General features: G+C 37.7%; 1 protein-coding gene across 1 annotated transcript in view; it reads right to left on the bottom strand.

Moving 5' to 3' along the window:
* Nucleotides 1–23,008, bottom strand: part of PCLO (piccolo presynaptic cytomatrix protein) — a 364,101-nt gene that overhangs the window by 131,231 nt on the left and 209,862 nt on the right. Inside the window, exons 7-9 of the mRNA XM_075026698.1 lie at nt 14,866–17,074; nt 9,473–9,621; nt 1,848–1,929 (exon numbers count right to left, since the gene is read on the bottom strand). Coding sequence (XP_074882799.1) covers nt 1,848–1,929; nt 9,473–9,621; nt 14,866–17,074 — 2,440 coding nt within the window. The remainder of the gene's footprint in view (nt 1–1,847; nt 1,930–9,472; nt 9,622–14,865; nt 17,075–23,008) is intronic.

The following is a 23,008-nucleotide window of genomic DNA, read 5'->3' as shown; positions in this document are numbered from 1 at the left end:
TACTTTAGTGGTGTACAAGGAGTGAAAAATAGAATTTCTTCTCGTTCAGGTCCTCTCTCTTGGTACCCTATTCCACCTCTGGCTCTTTCCTGTTCAATTTGCATTTAAGCCTTTTCATATTTGTAGGGAAATCTATATGTACATCATACAGAAGTATGTCTGTGCATGTCTCCAAGGGTGTATCCGGACTAAAAACCAGAAGTATGACTGCAGCCTGTAGACACATAGCCAAGCGTGCTTACTCCAATTAGAATCTAAGTACAATATAGCACAGCTACAGCAGCAAGCAAACCCAGTGAGGGCTATGAAAACTTAGCAGGATCCTGAGTGAATATTTGATCCTGTCTCATTTCATGTTGTGCAGGGCATTAGTAAATAGGAAGTCAATATCTACACTTTGGTTTTCCAGTCATCATTTACAAAGCATTTACCCTGATGCACGGTAGGTTGCTGTGATTGCCAGCACAAGAGCTAGTGGAGAATTTGGAACAGGCGTTTTACATTGCACGAGGGTAAGGAACTTTACAGAAGTGAGCAGGCCTTCGGCAACGTTAAATCACGAGCTATACACAGTTGTGTGGTTGTAATTCCACTCCTTCTTGAGTAAGAGAGCAACTTGGATCACAGCATTACTCATCACCCCGCAGGGCAGAGATCTCCACTAGGATGTCAAGGGGCTGCCACGGACTGCGAGGACCCGGCACAGTGGGGGCTGACACGACAGCAGACCCGGTGGCTTCTTTCAGACTGTGCTGGGTGGGTGGGGGGGGTCTTTCTGTAGCCTGAAATCATCAGTGGGTGTTACGCCGACTAGCAAGAAAATACCTCATAATATATACAGAACATTCATTTAACACCCTAAATATGAGGTGGATACCGGGGGTGGAAGTGATGAAGATTTTACTGCCAGAAACCCTGTGAAAACAATATTTAGCAATTCAAGTAAGTTCGTGCCACTTTCTACTTAATGCTCAAGGGAACACCAGCGCTGGGAGTCGGTAATTACTTCTGCACAGAAACAGAGTTTGACACACACTATTAGAATTTTTTAAGCGAGTTAAAAGAAAAGTCTGGCGGTTCCACGACAGAACCGCTTACAGCATGTACCTCTGAAAGAAGACAAACAGCATATTAAACCCCCTTTGAGTTCCTTATCAGTATTAGATGTGAGAAAGAGTGCAATTCCAAAAGCTCAAAGAGACAGACCTTACCTGCGCCAGATCTTGTAATGGGCACCTTTTACAATTTGATACATGGAAACAGCACACTGTGCTCCTGCTCACAGTCCGGGAGGTGACTGAATCTAACCTTTGCCACTTTCATCTCCTTTGCAAGCAGACTCAGACTTACACTGGCATTTGTGTTAGCATTAGGGAAAAGAGGACACATCTGAAGTCCTGTGATAAATGTCTCTATGTGAAGATATCACAGAAAAATGGGATCTGATGGTTCTGCTACCCCCCTCTGTAGAACAGTTCCAGTAGAGAAAGAATAAAATTATTGTTTCTGTACATGTTGAACAACTACACAAGCCTATTTTATAGAAACTTCTCATACAGATAATATAGTTACATAAAAAGCAACAGCAAACCAGACTGCTCGTATGTATAACGCAACAGACTTTCCCTCTGTTTTTAATGTCTGTATAGCTTATATATCTTGAACAGATGTTGTGACCTTTTTTCCGCACTGCTGCTTTCTGTTATAAACAACTAGCAAGATTTAAAATGACCACTGAATTTCCTGCTGCATATGACACAGGAACTATTTTTAATACTGCAAATGTTTTGCATGATTCATGCTAATCAAATTAATTATCACGTCTCACAGAGGGTTCTTTTTTTTACCTGAAACTGTGTGATCCTTTGGGTCTCTCAGTAGTTTGAGCCTTGCATGAGGGAAAATGTACTGCAGGGGCTTCCCATTTATCTGAGGAACACAAATATGCATGTCATAAAAAGATAAAACCACATCAATTGTATTAACTGTAGACAGCTGAAACAGAAACAAACAAACAAACTTATTTCATCCAGGGAAATATCACAACTTCACAGTTCAAACACTCCCCTAAGTTTCAAAACATTTGCCAGACTGCAAAATCCTTCTGCAGGGGAATGAATATTTGCTTGCATAAAGCCAGATTCATTTTGAATATGGCTTTAGTTTAGATTCTTATTTCCTAATGACTGGGAGGTGGTCACTGTCTTCTGTAGCTTCTCTTAACATTAATCCTTTGTCCAAGCAATGTTCAAGAGAAGAAAGAAATTAAATATAATTCCTGTAATTGGTATAAAATCCTGTTCATACAGACCTAAACAAAATGGTGATTGAATGTGTAAACAGCCACAAGTTACTGCTTTAGTTTCAGCAAAACCACATCTTCCAATGTACTTCTTGTCACCAAATTTCACAAGGCTTTTGAAAGACCCAACCTAAAACTTTCAGGACTACGTTGTATATGAAAATGTGCAACACTCACTTGGGCCGATGCTGGAAAGCGTCCAAGCTGAAAGAAGTGCATCTCTACAACACGCACTGAAGGGCCAGGTTTCCAGATCCCACCCACCCCACGGAACAGGCACAGGAGCGGCCACGCAGAGGGAACTAACCCACTGGCCGGGGACGAGCGCCGCGAGCCCACGCCAAAATGCCTTTGCAGGAAGGGCGTGCGTTGCGACACTCGCACAGCTCGCACCTACCACACGCCCTCTTTGCCTGCAGTTCTGGTCTTTTGGAAGGAAAGCAGAATCCATCACCTCTCTGCCACGGTGGTGCTGAGCCTGAGCGCCGCACCCAGACCGAGAGGAGAGAGCGTGAGTGACCGCTCGAGGCTGAGCGGCAATGGGCTGCGGCCGGGGGGAGGCAGATTCGAGGAGCCAACAGACAATATCAATCAGCATGGATATGCGGCAGTCTACCAGCAGCCTGCTGCCAAGAGTTTATTACTATTATTTATATTTAAGTAGCATTTAAAGGGATTAAGCTCCTCCTGAACTAAGCACTTCAAACCCAGTTTCTGCCCTGGAGAGTTTATGATGTTAATGGATAGCACACATAAATGATGGGAGAGGAAGCAGAGAAGTCAAGGGACTGGCTTAGTTCAACCCCACAGTGAGCAGAGGAGTTTGTACATCTTTTGTCATAATTCAGTTTCTTATCCAGTGGATGACGTTGCATCTAGAAGGCTGAAATTCTCCCGTAACACACCGAGAGTAGTATTGACTGTAATTAATCTTGGACAAAAAGGAGATCACAGATTTGGTAGTGGACAAGTACTCCAGAATAAATCAGAACTTGAGATCAGGCAGACTTTAGGACTTAGCACGGAATTTTTGCCAGGACATAGGGTCTAAAACTACCAGAAGTGTGTGAAGTGCCATGAGACTTCCACACTTATATATGGATAGGGACGTTGCTATATTTTTAATGACCTTATCAGAAATTCAGCAAGTGTAATTTAACAGTAAAAATAACATCTTTGCCACATGTAGCTTACATAACGTTGTAAAAAATCTGAAATAATCCATCTAATTTTACTTTTGATTAAATAAAAAAGAATACAAAATAATGCAATTCAAAAGAAGCAGTATGAACCCATTTGAAGAGTTCCTTAGCTGGGATCCAGTTTGGTTGGAGCAATTCAATTTAACTGAGGAACACTGCAGCTCATAAACTTAAATTCACTTTTTTTTTAATTGCTCTATCTTATCTTCCTTTACCAAGATTGCTTTTTTGAATAAATAATCCAAGAATATCCAATGCCATATTGTACATGATTTGCTGACAAATATATCAGAAAACATAGACCGTCTCCTACTTTAGTCTATTACTTCCTCATTACTTTCACTTCCAGAATTTTATGATAAGTATAAATCTTGGTAATTCATATAGTTATGAATAAAAGCATTAAAATTTATTAGCACTCAGGGTAGCATATTATTTTTTTATTGTTGGTGGGAGTCAGTACTTAAACTGAACATGTCACTAGGGATTTACCTTCAGAACAGTATTTGCCTGAAAGTGGCAAAATAAATAGGAAAAAACAGTGGTATATTTGAACACTTGTAGAACACAAATTATTTTGTGTTTCCAAGTGTTCACATTGAACTTTCACTAAAGGTGACTTCCCTTCACCTGAATATATGCCAGGGAGTCCTTCTAACTAACTTCCCCCAGTGAAGGTACAGAGGGACCCCACTGAAGTCACACAACCACGACAGTGTAAATCTCAGCTACGGCACAGCAAGGGCAGTCCCTCCACCGCGAGGCTGCAGGAACGGAGGACGAGTAAATCCCCAAACTCAGATTTAGGTCACAGGGCAAAAGGTGACTTGATCCCATTTATTTGCTACAAACCCCACAGATTCCTGCCATCTGTCCTTGCCATGAGGATCATTTCCTCACCTTTCTGGGAGCATTCAGTACACTCGAGTAACAATTCTTCCAGTTCAGCACTGGCAATGCCATGCTTTTCTCATCACAGACACGTTTGGACTCTCCAGTGTATCTTCCCTCCTATTATGCTCTTTGAGCTGACATGGGACTCAGGTCACATTTTTCTACAAATTACTCAGCAGGCCCTTGGGAGTTGCATTCCAGTGAGTAAAATGAAAACTGGACTACAAAGCGCTTCCTCCAGGAATTTAAGCTCCTGTATTATTAGTCAGCTCAAAGCCCCTCCAAAAAATGGAATGAATGGCGAATAAATATGATGAGGTTTTCTAACACTGTTACAGAAAATCAGTTTAAATAACACTTTATTTTCCTTTTGTTGTCTTTACATGTTTTGTCTGATAAAGAAACTCTATGGAAGCTTCATATAAGGGAATTTTATAAGGTTAAGAGGACAATTAAGAAGAATAAATGTCTTCTGTGCTGTTTTGAAGTTTAAGAAATAAAATGCATCAAGTGTATTTTAGTATTCCAGGCAAAGTCCATAGCAACACCTATAATGTATTAACTGGTCTTTGGATCAGGTCACCAAAGCCACGGCAATTTCTGGTTTTAAATGGTGTTGCACCTCCCCTTCCACCAGTATCTTGGACAGGGCCTGATAAGGTGAATCTCAGCAGCTACGCCTGGCTGTAGTCCTTTAGGAAACAGATTCTTCAAGGGAAATTTTACCTGAGTTAGGTATCCAGGAACAAGGCAGTGGATGTTCGAGGTGATGGGTTAGACAGTATCTATCCTAATTTCTGAATACCACAGGTACTTCCATGAGTGCACAAGGCCTGTGAAAGCTGGCACCAAGAATTTCCACAGCCAAGGTAATCCTGCCCTGCTACATCTCCTCTGTGCAGAGCACGAATGCCGAGTTCTCTCAGAAATCCTAAAGGTGGTAAGTTCTCTCTACTGATAGATCCCTGATGATGGAGATATTTTGCAAAAGAAGTACTGAAAAAAACCTTAACAAATACAAAGTTCCTGCTCATTAATAAACTGCAAAGTGAGCGGCCTTTGCTTCTGCAATTAGGTCAGTACAGAACTCTTGACTTTTGAATTAGAAGTCATTCTGGCATGCAGTGAGAACAATATTTCTGGGTGACTAAAAAATGAGAAACTGCCTGCTAAATTCTATCTTGAATTATAGTGAAGGGGTGGCTAATAATTCACTCATTAGATTAGACTTTTTAATTTAAATTTGGAAATGTCCTGCTTCTCATTGTACTTCCAGAGAATCTGAATCACCAAATGCCTTTCCCCCTCCAAGCCTCAAACAGAGGAAGCAGTTTACTGCAAATTAAAATGCAAACTCCTTGCTAGTTGGAAAACAATCAAAACTAAGCACGATGGACTTAAAGAATGTGGGAAAAAGTTGCAGGTAGCCTTCTTCTGGATCTCTGTCACAAACGGTATTTTCTCATTTTAACCCCACTGCTCACCTTACGACCCATTTTTTCATAATTTTTAAATATCCAAGTGCCCCTAAAAAGGTGTGACTTACTTAAATTTCAGGGGAATGGTACAGACCCATGAACTGAGAGAAGCAAACACTTCTTGAGGGCCTTTAGAAATAGGGGATTAACATTCAAAAGGTTGCATGTCTAGAGCCCTTGCCTGCTTTTTGCAATTAGAAAACTGTTGCCAAAGCGAACTGTTGACAATACACTGGTATTATGATGATGATGATATTTAGGATGTTGTTATTCATTTCGGACTTAAAAAGACCTACCTATGATCACTGGAAGTTCTGTATTTAAAACCCCTCATTTAAAACCCCTACTTCACTGTCCCTCTCCTTGTCATGATCTCTTACTCCCTTGACACCTCCTTCTACCATTACTTCCCAACCTGTTTGAAACTGCCAGTTTAGTTCAGGATATACAAATAATTTTCACAGAAAATAGTAACAAAAAAAGCCTTGATGGCTGGACATTTAAAGAAGTTGCTGGTCAACTGGCAGCGACTAAGCAAACTGTTGAGGTCAACAGGGATTGGTGAGAAATCTGCAATATTGTATTGATTATGTTTTAACCATGTTTACCCTCCTCAGGTAAGCAGTTCAGAATCACTATATTGGGAAACAGCTATTAAGATACTAAACTGCACTGCAATTTAATGTGATTTAAGAATACTATGTAGCACCACAGAAGTTGCTATAGAAACAAATATATTTTAATATTAATAATACAGTATGTGAGCTTAATCTGCCAGGTTATAAGAAATCCATGGAAACGTGGAAGTTCAGGGTTGTCACTCCATTGCATTCCTGCTTCAAAAGCACAGGGTTGTGCTTTATTTATTACCTTTAATTGTATAAGCTCTGTGGGACATAATCAAGCAGTTCTGATTTCATCTAGTATGGAAATTGATGTTGCACACATGTGAAATAAAATCTTCTGGAATACAAATATTGTAGTGGTCAGTAAAATATTCAAATTATTTCAAAGGAGAAAATACAAACAGCAAATTTACAGCCAATAAGTGTATTTGGAAACATTGACGGATGTATTACAAGCAGATTAGTGCTACTGATACAAATACTTTTGTGGCTGGTTTGTACTCAGTATGGGATATTAAAGGAGTTGCAATGGCTTAATTACTATGTTAACTAGGAAACTGTCCTCCTAACTGATTTCAGGAAAGCCTCTGCAACAAAGAAAGCTCTGGGTGAAGGTGGACCTATTCAGATGCTCAGGATGAAGAATGATTGCCATTTTTGGTTCCAGAGTACACTATGCTTGGACACTACAGCTCTCTGTGCAGAACTGAGTTATGGATACAGGAGACAGACGGCATGAGACAATGAATTCAGTAATTTTTTTGTTACAGAAGAGACAGGGCTGAAAAAGCCTTTAGGGAGTGTTTACTTTGCCTCAGCATACTCATTGGCCTGAAAATTGTTTATTTTTCTGGATAGCTTTAAAGTAAGAATGCTAAAAACCAGAGATGTTAATACTGATTTACTTGCTTCTATTGCTAAGTGTTTTACTTTCAGAATTCAATATGGCACTAATGCAGGTTTTTTTAAAAGCTTTGACCCTTTTTATCTTATCTTAATTTCTGGATGTGTCTGAGTATAATTTTTTTTAAAGTTATCTCGAACAAATGTTCCCAGAAGATATTTAACATACACAAGCTCTGAGTAACATTTTGACAAGGTAGATGGTGAAGAATTGGTGAGAACTGGCATTTCTCCCTTCTGCAGACACATTGATAATATTTTGTACCAATGGGTGAATATCAGTAGCTAACCTGGACGGAAACATGAAGATGGAACTGTTGTAAAGCTTCTCCTTCCACATCACTTTTCTTCTGCAGAAGCTTTGCAAGGCACCACACAGTATCATTTAGAACATGTTCACTCTCCAATTTCCATCCCAGATTTTACAAAACCTTAAAAAATGCCTTTGGCAAGATTTTAAATGTGGTATCTCTATTTCTGTAATAACATGGGGATATCACAACAGCTTCAGGGAGGAAAAAAAAAAAAATTCCATCTGTAAATAATCCAGGAAAACAAGAACTCTCAGGCCCTTTAACCCTCCTCCCAAAAATTTTTGATCAAAGTCTTTCAACCGGTCCTAGTGTAATGTTATTTATACGAGAGCAAAAACAAAGATCAGACCTTTGTGAGTAGTAACTTGCCTTGGAACTGATTCCCAGGACAAAAGCTCTGGAGTTCTAAAAGTTAAATACATCTTACTGATCACCTCCATATCACAGAGCTCAGGATAACAGTAACCCTTTTGGACAAGCCTGATTTTCAAGGCAAATTTTTAATTTTACCTTGTGATGCTGCAGTGGTCAAATACAATCATGTATGCTCAGAATAATGCATGTTTCTCATGAGGATTAAAGTGCTCACACAGGCAGCTTTTTTATCTATTGCCAGTGATATTAAGAGCTGTGAAGACTCTAAAACATTCTTTATCCTGCAATAAGGTTGGTTCATATTGTGAGTTATTTGAATAGAATCCTGTAAGACTTGTATCTTGTAAAACCCTCTTTCTCAACAAGAAATGGGTAGGCTCAGTACAACCTAGGCTGTGTAAATCTCAATATATGCTAAGATAGGGATAGGAAAAGAGGGAAAAATAAAAATAAATTGACAGCTTGTATTGTAAGATACTTGAATGCTTACTTCATAAAATCTACATCCTTACTTCATAAAACCTATATTCCATTGTCAAATGTCAGTGAAAATGCTCACCAGCAAAAAAGTTTTGAAGGCTGCATGACAGTAGGATATTCCTGTTTGTATGTTATCTGAGGAATTAACATGAGCAATATAATCTATTAAGTAAGTACCACAAATGGGCCATGCAATACCTTCTCTTGCATCCATTGCATCTCTTGGAAAACAAGAGTATAACCTTAATCAATCAGTAAAAATGATAACTCAGTCAAGTGAAGACCTTAAAGATTTGAAATATATAAACTTCATTAATACAAAGAGGATATATGATGGTATACTAAGGTGAACTGGATTTCAAAGTCGGCAAGCTTGAAAAGCAGAATATGGTATTTTTCTTTCTTGCTATAATAAATGAAACATTCTAATTATTAGATTGGTAAAGTCTTGCTGATTTATTCAGTAATTGACCACAGACTGTTGGGATTATACTGACCAACTGAAAGTGGGAACAAGCGTCAACAGGACAAAGCAACTCTGCCTTAAACTCCTAAAAGAAGGGGCTTGAATTTGGATGCGGTAAAGCTGATAAGGTAAAATGGGACTGTTTTCTTTTTTTCTTTTTTTTTTTTTTGAAAAGTAAAACCTAATGTATAGGTAGTACTCGTTAGAAGATTAACTCCTTTCAGGTATGTTTCAAAAATCAAAAGACAACCTGCAAAATTAATACAAAATTGCAGACAAATGTTACTCATTTCATCATGAAGTACTGTTAAATACAAGTTCAACAGCACTTCAGCTGAATGTAGCTGGAATTTGATTAATCCTGTAGTCCCTATACTATTGGACAGTATGATTAAATTGTCAAACATTTATAGAACTAAAGGCACGGCTTACTTGACAGCTTACTTGATCTTGGTGTTGACTTGGTGGTCGAGAGTGGGACAACTTCTCTGGCAGCCTTCTGTCGAGGGCATGTCCATTCTCCAAACGAGACTCCCTGGGCTTGTCAAACCAATCTGTTTCTTCCCGACGGAGATGATAGGCTTTGAAAACCAAGGACAGGTCAAATGTTCTGATCCAGTGCTGGGCAAAGGGCAATAATGTGCATTGTGCATAGCAAACATGCATAGTGGTTACTAACTGGCCATGCAGCTAAAGCAAAGTTACAGGCGAGACTTGAGACATTGAACTCAGGCATAATATAGCTGTAAGTGATATAGCAAAGTGAGAAGGTTCTGTCTATGTCAAACCTATGGATATTAGATACCAGAGGAAACCCTTTGCCAAGTGCTATAGCCATTTCCTTCCTTCTGGCAGCTCAGAAATACACTGCAGATTTCACACATTTCTAAAATGTTTGATGAAAAAAAATAGTCAAATTAGCTACTTTGCAGTAGGCTAAGGAAAAAAAACACAACCCCAACCCCCCAAAAACAACCCTCAAAACCCAACCTCCATTAATTCCCAAGCTTCTGAACTGAATATTGTTCAAAATAATTTAGAAATAAACTAGAACTATTTATAAGAAAATTGTGACTCCTTTATGAAATCAGTATAATCCCAAATCAAAGAAGATATGAAGCAATCTATACTCTTTGTAATTCTAAGCAGAAATATTGCAGGTGTTCTCATTTTGAATTCCATCCCCCGATTTTGCAGTTTGAAACTTTGTGTGTGGAAAGTTAGCCAGAATGTTCTTTCTGCAATAATTTTATAAGACTCCTGTTCTTATATTTGCAACAGTTTTAAACCTGTATAAAATCCATTATGTTAGACACCCTTTTGGGATCAAATAACACCATTTCATTAAAATCAGTTTTGCAAATACACATATTTATGCCTACTGACTATTGGGTCAACCGACATATGTTCCACTCCATTGGGACCAGAATCAGCTCCTATGTGTTTAATAATATTTCCGCTATACAACATAGAGATTTTCATTTACGTTGCCTATCAGTGTAAACCAAAACAATGTGCAGCTAATTAGAATGTAATGAAAGTTTGAACCTTATGCTTTAATAAGCAAGATAAATTTGGAATTCAAAGAACAACAATATTTGTTTCAGCAAAACCACCAGAAATTGCAAACCTTAAATAAGGTCAGTTGTTGCTATAGTAACAGGAGTGAATGCAATTGTTCCATGACACAGAAGAGAATTTAAAATGAAAAATGGTAGTGTGCAAAATCTTCTCTATTTAGTTGTTAAAGTAAACATAATCTAGTTGGTTTAACAAAAAATTGGAAAAAAGTTTAATGGGAGAAAAAAAAAAGTTATGTTTTTTCATTACTGTTTTATTAAATTTCTCCCAAACCAGGAGTAATATATATGCATGATTTTTGAAAAATAATATTTTGTATGTGGTAAAAACAAATCCTATATTACATTAGGCCTTTGGACAATTCTTAATCTTGGTTCAGATATTATGCAGTCTCTTCCTTCCTAACTGTGCACAAATATAATCTAATATGAAACGGTTTGAAAATATTATTTAGATCAGCATATATGAATTAAATAGAAACATTATTAAAGGCTGATGCTTGTCTGGTTAGTGATTAGTTATTGATTAATTGCTCTCAATAGACCATTATGATCTAATACACAAATCCTTTATGCTTTACACATTTATGCCAATTGACTAGTGCCTGCACATAGCAGGCTGGTTCATAACTCATCCTGACAGAAGTTCTTACTGAAGCTTACATGAAGAACCTAATGCATTTTTCTGATCCCAGATACTAATGCTGACTTTCACAATCTGTGTCATTAGCTGAGCAGAAGAAAGAGTGATCTTTTTTTTCCTCCTGTCTCAGTTGAAATAACTTTTGCTGGATTTCTTCTTTTGAAAAGCTAGCACATATGTAGAATCCCATACTGCAGTTCAGACCAGCCTACTTTTTTATCAAACTGTGATGAATGTGAGTATTTTACATGAAATTTTAAAAGTTATGTATGTATGTGTATATATAGGCACACACACGCGACACTCACATGTACATACACGCACAATTGGTTTGGGCTTGATTAGTTGGGAGTTGTTTCGTCTGGAAACCTGAGAACATCCAAGATGAATCACTGACAATCTTAGAGGATACATGCTTTTTTCTAAGACTAACAATGTGCGGCCAGATGGTTCCACCTGTAAAAAACCTCTTGCTGGAGTCAATAAGGTCCCATGCTGTTAATTGTGCACACAGTTTAAGGTGAGATTGAACTTCAGACTCTGGAGTCCAAGAAACTTGATCACATAACTAATAGTGATCACTCTAAATCCCACAGATGAAAAATTACAAGGGGTCAGCTATGCTGATGTCTTGATGTCTTGATATTTCGATTTTAAACTTCTAAACTCTATGGTAAAATTAACAAATTAGCATATAAAAGAAAAAAAAATCCTTTAGGTGAGAAAAGGTACATTTTTTATCTTCTCAGCTGACCAGCAGAGTCTGGTTACATTCATAAAATTGAGTAGTAGCTTCAGCATCCTCCAAAATTAGTATCTTCAACATACTTAATAGTTTGTGGAAACTGTGGCAGCTGTGGGGTTAATAAAGAGCTATTTGCTGGATCAGAGCTTTCATGGTACTCAGAACCCTGAGAAAATACCAGGTGTTTCAAAAGCTCAAAACACTATTTTCAATGAGAACCTCTGGATGTTGTGCTCTTTTGACACTAAAGCCATTTTTTTAACCTGTTTGAAGTTTGGAATCCTAGTGTAGATACTACTTATGTGCTGAAGCATGGTTTTAAGATTTGTTACAGTATGTAGGTGTACTTAGTGAAAAACAGGTTTGGCCTCAAAGCCCTATTTGTGTTCTCTTCTGGTATTTGTTATGGAATGTGACTTACGAAAAATGAACAGAAAGTCAAGCACATCTCTCAATTTGAACTGAAGGAAAACAATTTAAATGTAAACCCTTGACTTACATTCATTTTTAAAAGTCTCTAAAGATGAAAATTCAAGCTTTAGCATGAGAAGAGTTTTCCTAAGATAGTGCTTAAGACTGATTTAATGAAATCTCATCAACACCATGCAGCAGTTGTTTAAAAAAAAGAAAAAGCAAAGAAAATTGTTAAAAGGCTGGATGCAACACGCCAGAATAGCTGTCCACTGTCAGGGCACTACAGAGAAAAGTGCAGTCCAGAGAGAAGGGTGGCCATAACTTTCTGAAGAACTGTAATTGCTTCTTTGGAATACTTTTTATCTTACATCCAAATTATATGAATTATTTTCAATGCAAGTTACTTGCTATTAGCATATTTGAAAATAATGTCATAAAGTGTTTTGATTTCCCAAGACTTTACAAAAAATGGTGCAAAAATAAGCTATTTGTGAAGAAACAAAAGCTTGATAGAAATTAGAAAAAATATGGCTGAAAAAGGAAGCCCTGGTATTCAGGGACATATCATAATAAGGAACATGTGAATTGAGTTAGAATTCTTCTGAAAGAGTATAACTAATCAGAGACTAATTGAAAAATAAAACATGCTCAACCTAAAATGTAACATGTATGCCTTGTACAAATATATAACAGAAACTTAATGCACTGTAGTGCAGAAATAATTCCCTATGACCTGTTTATATGAGGTAGAATAGCACCAAATAGGCTTTTTTTGGTCCAGTTTGGTTCTCCTTAGTTTTCAGGATTCCTGTGAAAGTCCTGTGTCTTTCACAATGTGACCCTAGAATGACCCTTAAAAATCACAAGTCTAGTTGAGACAAGATAACATCTACTTATTTAAGAAGAATTATATAAGTTACAACTCGGGGACTTCCTCTCAACTGCCTTCTGATTTAATTATAGGACTCTGTGTGCTAAGAATTTAAGAACAGTGAAAACTAAACTTCTTAAACTTCTGATAAAAATAAAAAAAGCTGATGATCCTGAACCTCTCCTGGAACACAGACTTCATGAGGGGGTTGTAAATATCTAAGAAATATGAAGAGGAACTTACAGAACAAAACCCTTCAATATATTGTAGTATCAGGAGGCAAACAGATTCAATTTTCTAATGCTTATGAAAGATTCAGCGTATGTAAAAAAGCAATAATGCAATGATGAACATTGAGGTTAATATAAACCTGAAAAATAAACCACACTACTTCATAATCATGCAAATGTGTCTTTTGAGACAATCATTGCCATTTACAAACAATATAGCGCATGCAAAGTCTCTTTTATTGTGCAGTAAATACACATAAGAAAAAGTTAAGGGAGCGCATACAATTTTGAACATATTAATTTCATTTTCTTTCAAACTGTCTTTATGATTTTTAAACAATTTAGAATATATTAAATCTGAACTGACTCAAACAAAACTGATACATAATTTGCAATTATTTAGTACTCAACATCAGCTTTAACATTCTGCTGTACTTATTCAGAAGAAACATTTTTAATTGCACCATTTATAATACATCAGAACGGTTCCTTTCATGAACCTAAGTGAGATAAACTCTTGTGCTTATTTGGCAGACATATTGTATGGGGTGCATATAAAACCAGCTACGCTGCATAATCCATCAATAGAAGTAAAATACTTTATGCAAGTTTATTGAAGGATGAGATTGTCTTGCACCATCCAAATGACAAATTATCTTACATCATCACAATTCTGAGTGCACAGAAGTCCACATGACAGGATGCTTTCAACAAACCGTATGTAGAACGTTATTTTGCTATCACGTTAACCTCTATATGGTTCTAACATACAATATGTACTTAATGAACATACTATTTCTATATTAATGCAGATCTAAAGTGGTGCATCGGGAGATGGAATTATCAGTTCTTGAATTCTATCATGAAATTTCATGCAAATAAAATTACTAGAGTTTTTTAGAGATTTGGGAGATTATTTCCAAATCCCAACAAAAACTATTGCAAGTAAGTTCAATGATTCACAGTCACTGGAGAAGGCTCCACATAAAGACTGATGGTAGGGTCTGTATTGTACATGGAATATTCTACAAAATATCATTAGAAAAGAAGACATCAACAAGTGAAAAGGAAGATGCACAAGCAAACCAAAAGGAAAGCAAATCAACAACAATATAGTGAGCATGCTAGAGTAGCTTAACACCATCCAGAAACTGCTGTTAAGGTAAAATAAAAAGATCAAACAAACCAAAACAAATCAAACCCCAAAAATGTAGATACACAGAAGATGCACCAAGGAACAGAAAAAAGAACAAGTCTTTGAAGTATAACAAAAATTAGACACATGCATAGAAATGAGGATTTGTGTTGTGATAGTAAGATACCAGTCTGAGGCCTAATTTACCTTCACTGTCTGACATGGCATGCTGGAAGTCATCCATGATGAAGGCTATATCTCGATCATAGCCTCGAGTCCGTGACTCCTCCCTCATATGTTGTTGGACCTCAGGTAATGAATGGCTTGATCCGAACTGGTCCCTGGTATCTGCGGATATTGGTGGCAAGGGTCCAGCTGCCGCTCTTGCCATTCCCATTGGCTGGCCAACGGGACTTAGTGGGCTCTCTTCCTCTGAGTTCTGCGCTACTATTGGGATCCTTCCCCTGCTTTGGCTAATAGGTAGACTGGTGGGTTTAGTTCTTCCAGAAGGTGCTGCATGGCTAAAGGAAACATCTAAGGGTTCAGCTTCTTGGGCTTTCAGTCTTAAAGAAGAACTGGAAGAATCCCTTTTCAATGACAAATCAAGCCCATAAACTGAGGAGGGTCTAGATGAGGGTCTAGATCTACTACCACTGCTATAAGACTTGTCTGCTTCATCTTGTAATGTGGATCTCATTGTTGGACCTAGTGCAGTCCCAAGGCCTGCTCCAATGGATGAACTCAGTGGTGGCCCCATGTATTTCTGTTGGTCAGTGATGTTTTTTCTAAGGCCAAAAGTGATATCATCCTGAAGAAGCCTTGCCCTAGTAGTAATTCCCCCAAGTGTTGAAGTGCTAGAAGTCATATAGCTTGAATAGTCAGGCTCAAGGTCTCTGCTTTCTTGGATAGGTGAAAACTTTGTTAGTTTGGGGTCTATCAAAGCTTTCTTGTGTTTTGACTGCTTCTGGTAAAGGAGGGCTGCTGGGAGCTGCTTAGCAGCCTGTTTCTCAAGAGTAAGCCTACCTATGCTATATTTCTCAGATTTTGGAAAATGCCTGTAGCTGCCCTCCTGGTGGTAATACTGTGACAGGCCAGCCAGATGATCAAGACTTTCTGCACCTCTACGGAACTCTTGTTTTATCTGGTGTTTCAGAAGTTTGAGCTCATAAGGGTCCTCCATTGGGTCTTCATCAGCTTTAACATAGGAATGTAACCTAGAAGAAGTCTGCAGTGGTGCTAGGAAGTCTGACACTTCTTGTGCTCTCCTGGCCTCAGTTGTGCGAAGCAGTCGATCTGTTTTGGTCAGATCTTTCTCATGGAGGCTAAAACTGGAACCAAGTGCTCCTGTTCCTTTTGTAAGTTCTCCTATATCATCGATCAGCACATAATTTCGGGGTGTGTGGTGGTGGTCTATATCTGCATAGAATGAATCTGCAGATATGCTTGATATAGGGCTGCTTGCTATGCTGTTTCTCTCGTCTAGTCCTATCCTTAAGTCCAAGGTAGAGTATTTACTGCCCAGCTGGGAAACTGCGTAATTATTGTCAGTTGAAACTGGTGCTATCATGAGAGGCTGATTGCGAATTACATCATAGTTTGTTGTTATCTTAGGCTCCAAATATAATGTGGTTTGTCTTGGCTTTGGCTGTATCACCATCATCTGTGATGGGAGTTGATATGATGGCTGTTGAGATGGTGGAGGTTGAGCCTGTGGAGTAAAGGACATAGTAGCTCCTGTTTGGAAAGCTGTCTGGGTCTGATAGGGAGAAACTTGCTGGTGATACAAAGGCTGCTGTTGTTGGTAATGTGATTGCTGTGTGAACTGAGTTGGTGCTTGAGTTGGCAGGGCAGGAGATGAATACTGATATTGAGCATATGGGCTTGTAGCAGGGGCAAACTGTGTTTCTGGCTGGGTTTGTGGTGGCATAAACTGGTTAAATTCTGTCTGGGGTGCAGTACGTGGTCTTTCCAAGCCATGCTGAGTTTCTATTCTGGTTGACCTGGTATTATTAACTTCACTGTCTGACATATAATCACGTTCTTCTGCTACTCCTTGGAGATAGGCACGCTCTCTCTTTTCTCTTTCTTTTAGCAAGGCTTCTTTCCTCCTATTAATGCCCATTTCCAAGTATCTCAGTTTGGCATCAATTTCTTTTTCCTCCTCATCTAGCTCTGCTTGCTTCTTCCTAAGCTTGGCTGATTCACGTTCGACCAGATCCAATTCCCTGTCTATATCCTGAAGAATTTTGGCTCTGGCCATAGTGTTGGTCCTACAAATCCTTCTGCGTGAAACCGATCCCACAGAAGTATATGGCGACTGAGTCCCTGCTGTTGCTTCCTCTGGTGGTGGGTTGGGCAGAGTCCTCTTCACCTTCTTTTGAGTGCCTGATGGAGTTATGCTTGAAGAACCTTTTGTCTGCAATAGAAGAGACATGACTGAATCACTATTCTGGAGGCTTGATCGCAAATGAATCACAAGTTGTTTAAATTTTTTTCGTGGTATGGCTTTATGTCTTAAGTACATACTTTCTCTAACGGAGAGGAAAGCTTGAGGTATCTGTGAATAAGCAGCAGAAAACAGCATGAAAAAATGCCGTCAGTCTGCTAAAGGTCACGAAGATAAGCGATATAATGCAAAATAAGGGTGACACTCACTACAAATTAGTTTAGCCCAAGATTGAAAAATCTACTTTACATTCTTGAAATTGAATTAACTGTAATTTAAAAGTTTTTAATTTTATTTCCATATGCTTATACGTAAACATAAATAGTGCATATGTGTGTGGGAGGGGAATATATATATAGACCTATGCACCTTTCTTTTATATAACATTTAATAGAAAAATTATAATTATAAATGTACATATATACATGTATATGAACATTTATATATTCATATATAAATATATGTATAATATGTACAATTGAATAGAAGTCTCTGAGGCAAACACTGAACACATACTAAGCAGCTGTAAGTTGCACTGAAATCCAGACACCAAAGCAGGACTTTCTGGTGCCAACACATTTGGTACAACAGGTAGTTCTTAGTCGATCTCGTAATTTTTGCCTCACCTCTGCTGCTACATATATATTTTCAGGGAAGATTCTTGTGCTTTACAAAAGTGGTATGCGCTTTCTTCAGTTCATTGAAGGCTTTCTTAAATGAAATTTGTTCTGAATCCAAAGGTATAGTTTAAAACTTAAAAAAAGTTAAGCAGTATAAAAATATAGGAATCTAGTTCAGTCCAGATGTCCAGACTTCCCCACAGTTAATGGCAGAAGGGTGATTCATCCTGATCTAGGAGAATTACCTACCTTAAGCTGATGAGTCATTTTTTGGAGGTGTCTATCTCTATTCATCAACTAGGAAAGTAGGCGATGCAATTGGTTAGATGCAATCTAAATTGTACCCTAAATTACTAGAGGTTTTGAAAACTCCTTTTTAGTTTTGAAGTAAATTTAGGCTCCCACACAATGTAGATACATTAAGAAGTGGGACTTGAATGATTTTGAAATTGTATGCTATCTCCCCAATAGCTTCTTACAAATGTTGCCTTAGTAAAGAAAAAGGGATTGATCTATACACATACACTAAAAATAATCACCTCAGACATTACAGAGTGCAGCCATATTAATAGCAAAATATGGAAACACTTTAGCACAGTTTAATAAGGGAAGTAAAAAGAATATTAACCAACTTGATTCTTCTGCTTCTGCAGGCAAGGACAGCACTTTAGCAAGAATTAACTGTTATTAATTAAAAATGGAATTTCTTCTGAAATAAATGCTACTTCACTCAGATAAGAAGTCAACAAGAATAATTTTAATTAGGAGTTTATAAATCACTATTTTCTCTGTTTATTCTAATATGTTGTCAACAAACTGTAAAAGTTTTTAAAAAGTGTTGACAACACTCTTTTGCTGCTCCTCTGTTACCTAACCTTAGCAAATCACAATAACCAACACATCATTTGTCATGGATCTTTAAAGAAACATTCACTACCTTTTCAAGTGCCATTTAAGCTCTTTTCATCCTCTTAATCTAAATTCCATCAACTTTTGCATGTTTCAGATTTCAATAAATGCAATTTAATTTTGTTTTCAGCTTCCTGTGGCCATTTCCAAACCCATGTTGTGCCAACAAATCAAAGAAACTAATATTCTCTTGCTCAGTGTGTACTTATAATCAAAGACAAATTAATCATCTACAGTAGGTCTAGTTGGCTCTTAATTTATATTGTAAATTCAGTGCAATACCACTGTTATTTCCCCCTCCCAAACTTAAACAGCAATCACAGATGGTGAAGCAGTCACAGATGGTCACTGGTATTGGCGAAGAGCTATTAATAACACATTCATTAAAAGGTCTTTAATACTTTATGGTATTATTATTTTCAGATGACAGTTAAGTTGCTGATGAATAAATCCCAGCATCAGCTTATAATGCATTTTATTAAAAAAAACCTGTATTGTTTTTATATCTTTGTCTACATCTAAAGAAACTCAGACTAATAGACACTACAGGAAGATATACCTCTTGCTTCTGAAAAAGTGTTGATAACCTCTAGTTCTCAGCTGCTAGTCTCACAAAAGGCAAGTCTTAATTATTTTTACTTGATATTTATACTGAGATAAGAAAAAAATAAATGTATTTTAGTACTGTGATAAAATGTGTGGGTTTTTATTTTCTTCCTGGATATTCTCATCATCAGTTATATCAGCATGTTACCTGTGAACTGCTTTAGTAGATTGAAGGGAAGTTCAACTGCAGTATTTTGGCAGATAATTTTAGAGTAGTTGTTAAATTTAGTTTTTGCATTTCCTTTGAATTTGTTAACTAGCAAGGAAAAAAGACAAGCTAGAGCTAATCTTCACTAAATTCTAATCTCATTATCACAAAGAATTGGGAATGGAAAGGAGTAATTGTGCTGTCTAGCCCTATCCCTGTATTTTTGGTCCCTGTAACACATTTATAATGTTATGCTCATTTTAGGTTTAAAGTATCCAAATGGAAGATGGGCAGAAATCTTCATGAACCTACTCTGGAGCCAAGTAAACCTATCAAATACAGGCAGGTATTCTTAGGCCTTACAGTTACTGGTCAAAGGTTAGGTTAGATGTCAGACAGATGACCTTGGCAAGCTCTCTGATTGAATAAGCCATGAAGTCGTCTACCATATTTTATCACATTTTCCATCTTCTTCATTCTAACCCATTTGCTTCTAGCTATCTACTATCACCCTCAATAAGTTTTAAAAATCAGTCTGTGTTTAGCAAGTGATCATTCCAAATGCTGATTGTAAATCTTAAGAACTAGAAGTAAATTATTCTGCTTCTCGTTTCACCATTGACAACCCTATAAATGTTATTACTGTATTGCTGACCCTTGTATATGGAGAGAATTTCACACTAGTCTCGGACACCCCTTCAGGATGGACATAATGGCAATCAGATCTGCTTCTGAGGCAAAGCTGACCTTGCTAAAATAAGTTCAAAGCTTGAGATAAAACTATAGATACGTTCTCCCCAACACTACAGATTAAAGAACTGAGGAAGAAACAATCTTCCCCCTCCCTCACCAAATTTTAAGCTTAACAATGTTTTCATAATAAAGATAGGAGAAGAATGCACTCCTGAGTCTGTGGTTCAATGACAAGATAACATCACAGTGAGGAACTCAAAACACTGAGCTGAAGGTTTCGTGCAAACACATTTAGCAAACCCTTCCTTTTTTGCCTTGCCAATACACCTTAGTCTTGATGTGCTTTATCTCCTGAGTTTTAATTTTTAGAGGTCATCTGGACAAAGGCTTGTGAACGCTGTTAAATTGTGTGGTGAGTTTGGAGTAATTCCTTTGAGATGACCATCCTATTCCTTGAGAATCTTTGTGAAAATTCTTTTTTCTACCTATTTTTGTCTTCTCCAATTTGATGGCATTGCTGACAAGGCCAGCAAGACTACGAACCACTACAAGAATCAGTCAAGCACTAGGAAATACTCATACGTTCCACTGCTTTTATCTGTTTTAAAGAGATAGTTTCCTTTGGGGGACTGAATGGCTCAGGAGATTTATGATTAATTTCTACCTCTAAACAGTGTGTTTGATTCTAGTTACTCAATTTTTCTGCTCCTCTTCTCAACTTAATTTGTTTGAATATGATATGGTGCTGTTCTTGCATCCTCCTCTCGCTCTAGTCATCTAGCCATACTTGGATATTAGCTTCATTTGCTCAAAGAACTGTGCTTTCACACTTGGACATACAGCTCTTATATACTTCTTGCGTATTTTGGATTTTTCTATGAAACACATAAGCCTCATTATTTATTGTTCTTTTAACATTTTCTGTGTTCACAACACAAATAAACTTAAACTTCTTCTGTCCTCTTTAGAACTGAAAAAACAGACCCATATTTACATATATTTTTTGGTATAAGTAGGGACAAATCCTGCAAATAATGCATATATGCATATGCACAAACCAATGACAATTGTAATGACAGCATCCTTATTAGAGTTTGCCACCACTAGATTGTCTATGTAATAGACACAGTGATGTCAGACTACCTACAGTCTGTGATGCTATGAAAAAGCAAAGGTGAAGTGGGTCATAGCTGAAGCCACTCCTCTGCCACAATCCTCTGAAGACAACAGCATGGTGATAAGCCTGTTCTACACTCTAGAGGAACAAAACCTTACCCTCTGCAGGGTAAGGTTTCCTGGAGCATCTGATGCTGACTTGCAACAGACTTGAAATATCAGCAGAAAGTTGGCTGTACCCTGATCACCAGAAAAACAATGCAAATAATAGTTTTTGTCTTCAAATATGGACTATGCAGTAAATAAGCTTGCTCAGCAAACTCATGACTAGCATCAGTTCGAGAGCTGCACACTGATGTGTTAAATGAAATTACTGGGAATGAATTGCATCTAGAAAAGATGTCAAGCAGTGGAGGGACAGAAATTACTCTCCCATTCAGAAAAAAGGTCACTTTAGGTGGTGATCAATGCAGGTTACTAAGGCAGCAATGGGGTAGAAGGCGAAGCCAGTGCTATAGCGCTCTGTGTTCCAGTTCTCCCATCTGGGATTTTTCATGTATCAGAAAATTCCCCAAATGCAACTCCTCCAAACCCCCAAAATGCACAGTAAAAACTGAAATTGTGATGAAGCTGTTCTACTTACAAAGGGTTGGTATGTGTTACTCAGTATTATGGTATGTGCTCCTCATCGTTAGAAATGCGTCAGTAAGAACAGTTAGAAATTTTGGCAATTCATTATTTTAAACATTTAATTTATTTCAAAGAATCTATGGAAAGCAGTTATCATTAATTAAGGACCTCTCGGTAATTTAACAGTATCTTTAAAATTGCTTTCATTAAACCTAACTCCAAAAGATACTAACACAATACACTAATATTAGATTACTGCATTGTAAGTATGGAATCCTTAACTGCATCTTCTTATAGGATGCAGACAGAGATACTGGACAATGTTTTGTAGCTTGTCCTGTGCAAAGAAATAGTTTCTCATGTAAGTTTTGGTGGACCATTCTGGACTTAATAGCTATTATGTGGTAACCACTGACTAGAGGGCACCAGCTTCGTTAACCCTCGGTAACAAATGTTAGAGCAAGAATATTGAGAAACTTCTCTCCACTGGCTAAGGCTGACATGGGGTCACTTTTATGGCATGAAGAACCACAGAGTGTGCCAAACCACCTCTGAAGCCAACAGGTAAAGGGAAGCAGACGAACTGTGCATGGCAAGGAAAACATATTAAAACATGTATTTAGAAAAGCTAGTCTCTTCAGCAGTGCTGTGAATGGAGTAATAAATGCTCTGAACAAATTCTAACCATCAGTAATACCCTATCAGCCAACCTGTACTGTCTTGGCTTGTGTGCCTTTGCTGGCCAGGGGAGTGGAAGATGAATTTGATGAGCTGAATTTGGCCATGTGTATGGGAGGGAAATACCCCGCTTCATGAGTAATATACCAGAGCTTTCCTTTAATATAACTCTTATCTTTTTCTTTTCTGCAAGTATTTTGCTCTGGGGACTGAGCAGTCAGGCAGAAAACTAGTTTCTAAATCACTGGCACTGAGATGCCAGTCAGTCTGATTTTCTCATGTTGCCTTTTTTTTTTCCCCCCACTCCTTTGGAGGCTCTGTAAAGATAAATTTCTCTTCTGTTAAAACCAATATAAAATTTTTAGAAATAGTCTATTCCAAAACAATAAGCATTTTTCAGAGTTTTTTTTGCTTTTATTCCTATCAGTCAGAGAGTCACTCATTCTTCAGATGAGCACTTCTGTACTTTCCATCCTCTTGCTCCTTTCATTTTCTCTGTGAAAT

This window comes from Buteo buteo, chromosome 4, assembly GCF_964188355.1.
Source record: "Buteo buteo chromosome 4, bButBut1.hap1.1, whole genome shotgun sequence".
Lineage (NCBI taxonomy): Eukaryota > Metazoa > Chordata > Aves > Accipitriformes > Accipitridae > Buteo > Buteo buteo.
This window is presented reverse-complemented; position numbering and strand designations above follow the sequence as displayed.